Source organism: Elaeis guineensis, chromosome 16 (assembly GCF_000442705.2).
Source record: "Elaeis guineensis isolate ETL-2024a chromosome 16, EG11, whole genome shotgun sequence".
Taxonomy (NCBI): Eukaryota; Viridiplantae; Streptophyta; class Magnoliopsida; order Arecales; family Arecaceae; genus Elaeis; species Elaeis guineensis.
The window spans coordinates 40,032,073-40,036,807 of record NC_026008.2 but is presented as its reverse complement, the minus strand read 5'-3'; the positions used below and the strand labels follow the sequence as shown (position 1 = coordinate 40,036,807).

General features: G+C 35.0%; 1 protein-coding gene across 1 annotated transcript; it reads right to left on the bottom strand.

The window, feature by feature from the left end:
* Positions 1–1,253: 1,253 nt before the first annotated feature.
* On the bottom strand, positions 1,254–3,886 carry LOC105059693 (uncharacterized). The gene is made up of 4 exons (XM_010943104.2): positions 3,622–3,886; positions 3,251–3,481; positions 2,552–2,776; positions 1,254–1,665 (listed from the first exon to the last, which is right to left on the bottom strand). Exons 1-4 carry the CDS (start codon positions 3,796–3,798, stop codon positions 1,522–1,524), a joined length of 777 nt encoding a protein of 258 aa, XP_010941406.1. The 5' UTR covers positions 3,799–3,886; the 3' UTR covers positions 1,254–1,521.
* Between the last annotated feature and the right edge of the window lie 849 nt (positions 3,887–4,735).

Genomic DNA, 4,735 nt, shown 5'->3' with positions numbered 1-4,735 from the left:
ACCAATCTACTCTCGAGGAGGCAAGCAGGGCATCCATCAACTGGCTATCCAAGAGGCATGGAGGATTTCTTGGAGTCAATAGCATGAAGTTTTAATAGAGGTCATGGTTTTCCCTTTTGTTACTCGGACATAAGCCTACAAAATGGGCTAAGTTAGTGGTTAATGGGCTTTCTTCTGCCAACAACTTACGTTGTCATGCGTTGAGGCGTATAAAATGAGTAAATCCCCAAGTTTTACCTCGCTGTTATTTTGTCCGTTTTCATATTAAATAAATTATAAAAGTATGAGCTACATGCCGTGGAACAACGAAATACTTCATCTTTTCACTAGTAACTCATTCGAACAATGCAATTTTGATGATAAATTAAAAGATTTATTGGAAGTCTAAAATATTTTCTTTGGGCGTTCACGTAGCAAATTTTACATGCAACTAATGTGATTCATGCAATTTTGATGACCAATTATTAGGTTTTCTAGTGACAGTACTTGTTATGCTTTGTTATCTAAATTATTTAGCTGCAACTGTAACATTATGTGTAATATTATTAACAATTGTGTTATGTTCCAACATTGAGATGTTGGAAGAAATCAATATCTTTCTTTTCCCAAAATTTTTAAAGAGGTTTAAGACAGAAATTTTCTTTTCCTTCGGTTCATGTTCAAAATAAAAGTTGAATCATGATTTATTATAAGAGACTATATTGATATTAAATGACAAGAAGTAATAAATGATTAAAGAGTTAAAAATTTGTTTGTTTCAATGCATTCTTTTTACGTGGTACAAAAACTAAATTTTCAATTTGAAGAAATTAGATGGATGAGTGAATCCTAATGATGGAATCTTTTATTAATCTCCTAGTTAAAAATAGATAAAATATAAAATAAATACTTAGACAGGCAAGCAATGACAACATATGGATTTTAGATGGTTAAAAAAAAAAGTTTGAGGCCCGAAAAAAATTGGAAATATACGGTGACTCTATGTTCAGATAAAATAATGACGGTCGGCTGTTATTGTATTAATTATTTAATTAAATCGATATATGCATCGATAGTAATTGTGTCATCAAGTGATAAATTTTTTTTTTTACTGATATGATTGTATTTTACTTAAAATAAGTTGGTGATTGACTGTTTTTTTCTGGTAAGGAGAAAATTTTGTTTTTAATCTTGCCAATTACAACTATTGAAGGAGTTAAAAAAATAGAAAAGAAATGATAAAATATATTTATTATAAATTTTGAGATATTTTTGAGGTATACATTTGAAAAATCTTTACACAGAATAAAATTAAATAATCAAACATTTTATTGATATGCATGTTCATGCAGACTACATAGACACCGTAATTGATTACATTATTACTCATTAGTATCATCTTCTCACAAGCCACACTAAAGGAGGAGTACGACTGTAATCATAGAATAAAAGCTGCTTTCGAGGTGCCCTCCACCTCCTCACACTTTATTGCTTTTATGATAGCTGGCATGATGGTTTTTACCATATTCCCCTCTGTCCGTCTCACTTTGCTTTCGTTTCTTCGACTTCCATAGTTTTCTCTGGTGCTACTGGTGATGTGTCTTTCCCACTCCCTTCACCAGTCTCTGCCCGAGTCTTCTCCTGTAGTTCCTTTTTCTTCTTTGCCTTAGATTTAGACTCCCCATCCTTGTTTGATTTTATTAAAAAATATTTCAATAGAACAGGAGTAATAAAAGCATTGCAAGTGTCCTAACTACATAAGCATTAATATATAGAGCGCAGATCCTCTTCAATGTATTATAAGGCACTGACCGTAGAATAGACGGCTTGCAAACAATATGAGCACAGATATAACTATGCAAATAATATGGTGTACATTATTTGTTAGCCATGCATTTTATGATGAATGGTCAGTGCGATGCACCACAAACATCATGCACATCTCTAATATATATTGTTGCCATTAGATTTTTTGGGTAAAATTAATTAATCATTAGCCATCCGACTACTCTACTCATCATCAATCCCAAAGATATAAAGGATTTAGTTGCTCTTTTAATTATATCTTTGATGGCTGTTGCCATCTTTTACATCAAAATGAAAAAGAAAAGAAAAGGTATCATTTGCATAATTAAAATAATCATCTACAATAGTCTTGTGTTCCAAAGATAAAATATGCGGTGACCAGAAATATGGCAATAATGTTGTCCCATTTTTATAGGCCTGAACACTTGAGGCCAAAATTGACCGAGCCTGTAAAATTAATCAAACATTAACCTTCTTTTTTATATTTTAAAAAGGAAAACTCACAGCAATAGATTAAATACTTCGCAAACAGGGTTGTAGCTTAGTGTGGAATGAGGTTTGATGCATCTCAAACTTAAATGACATGTGAAATTGATTTTTTTTTTTTTTTTTATGGTTGTAATATGAAAACTTTTTGTTTATTTCTCGCTATACAAATTACACAAGCAAGGGAAAATCATGGTGTGTCATCAAAAAAGATGCCAATGTAAATTCATGGGAAAAAAAGTGAATGAGTTTTTGCATTTCATTTGTGAATAAATACTACCTGACCAGATTTAGAATCATCGCCGGAGTCAGCATCAGATTTAGAGTCACCGCCGGACTCCGACCCGGAGGCAGAGTCATTGCTCTTACATTCCAGCTTGTCAAGACTTTTTTTGGGAACCTCCACTCCTTCCTTGTTTTTCTTGCTAAGCTTCTCTTTAATCTGATTCATTAACCCCTTCTTCTTCTTCTTCTTCTTATCCTTCTTCACTGCTTTGCTGCTTGACTGTGTTCAAGAAAAGAATGCCGATTAAGCAGTCCAAATTAATTTTATTAATGGTGTAAGAACTTTAAGAGCTTGATTGAATAACTTAATGGCTCAACTATTTCTGTTGTTTATTCAGTTCAAAATGATAAATTAAGCCCTATCTTCTGAATCTTTCATTTCTGTAGTACTTAATGATGGCTATAACTCTAGATCAATTTACTGGTTTTTATTATTATTGAAAGAAAGAAAAAATGAAACAAATAAAAGGTCAAATAGGTTCTTTTAATGGTCATAATTACTTATCTCTCTGAGAATAGGATTTTAAAAAATTAAGACAATGTACTTGGCTATCCTACTTCTTTCATGTCTAGGTAGTATAGAAGTAGTGGTTTAAACATTCTCAGTGTTGCATCATCAAAAGAGAAGGCAAAAATATACAATCTATACTATGGCTTGAAGTTTTGTTTCCTTGTTATTATAAGTAAATCTTACTTTGCCGGAATCGGAATCAGAATCGGAGGCAGAGTCTGAGACGGAGTCATCAGCAGAGTCAGAGGCAGAGTCATCAGCGGAGACAGAGTCGTCAGCAGAGGCGGAGTCGTCGTCGGAGGCTGAGGCCGAGGCAGAGTCCGAGCTATCACCTAGGAGTTTTTTTTCCTTCTTCTCCCCACCTGCTGCCTTCTTATCCTCCTTTTCTCCATCCAACTTATTACCACCACTTGCCTGTATCCAAGCAGAATGGCAGTAGCCACCAATTCATAGTAGCTTCAACTGTGATAATTGCAGTAGGACAACAAATTCCAACCACATTCCTAGAAAGAATAAAGGAATATAATGCATATGTTTTAACGAGCGAATCTTACCGAGTCTTTTTCAGGACTAGAACCAGAGCCAGGGACGTCAGCCTTGAGCTTTTCAGGAGCACTATTCTTCTTATCCTGAGCTTGTTCAGTAGGAGAATTCTGCATGATATCCTTCGCCTTTCCATCAACTGGCTCTACTGGGCTGCTACCAGTGATGATGGGCATCTGCTCTGCCATTGAAGTTTCTTGCTTCCCAAATCACTAGTAACAAGGTGGTGGAATGAAGCACTCCTTAGAACTCGAGGTATTTTATGGGTTTCAAAGCAATAGTCTTGGGTATATATCGGCTAGCTTGGGGTCCAAATGTGGACTAACTCCATGTGAAGACACGTTGCTTCTAAGTAGGCATGATTATCGAGTCCAAGGAAATGAACTAATAATGGAGATACTAAGAGAATAGATCAAAACGATGAAGCAAAATATGTAAACAAAAAAAAAAAACAATGAAGCAAAGGATGGTTTGGATAACCAACCATAGGAGAATCACTAACGAAGAAAAAATAGAGACATTAATGTGATGGGGTCAAGCAAAACTCTGGGAGATCAACAAAATATTTGGACGTTCAAGATTCATGCAATGATCGATCGTTTACAGACCAGCATGTATTCAAGATTCGTGTTGGTCCTACCAGGATAACATTGTTAAAGCATCTCTTTAACATGAGTGCACTGGGATGCCACCACCATTGTACCAAGTAGATAACGACAACTCGTTCAAAGTGTTGGTTTTTGGTACATGAAGAATGATTGCTCAAAAAGTGGATAAAATATTGCAATATATAATGGAATGCTCGACTTCCTTATGAATTAGTCTGTCCGTAAGTGTCGGATAGCTAACAAATGAGTAGAATTCTAGCTTTGGATGCCACAAATAATGAAATTGCCATATGCACTCCGTAGATCTAGTTATCTTTGGAATAATCATGAAATATGCACATGAAAAGGGTGAGCTTCTTGCCTTGAGATGTAGGCTACTTAGGTCTTCTGTGCAGTCAAAACATTCTTTGCTCTAATGAGGCTGCAGACCGATGCAAATTAATGTTTGGGTGTCGTAACATTTGAATTCCTTGGTGAAGAAACATCTTTAGGGCAGGGAGTAGAGTGAGTTAGATTG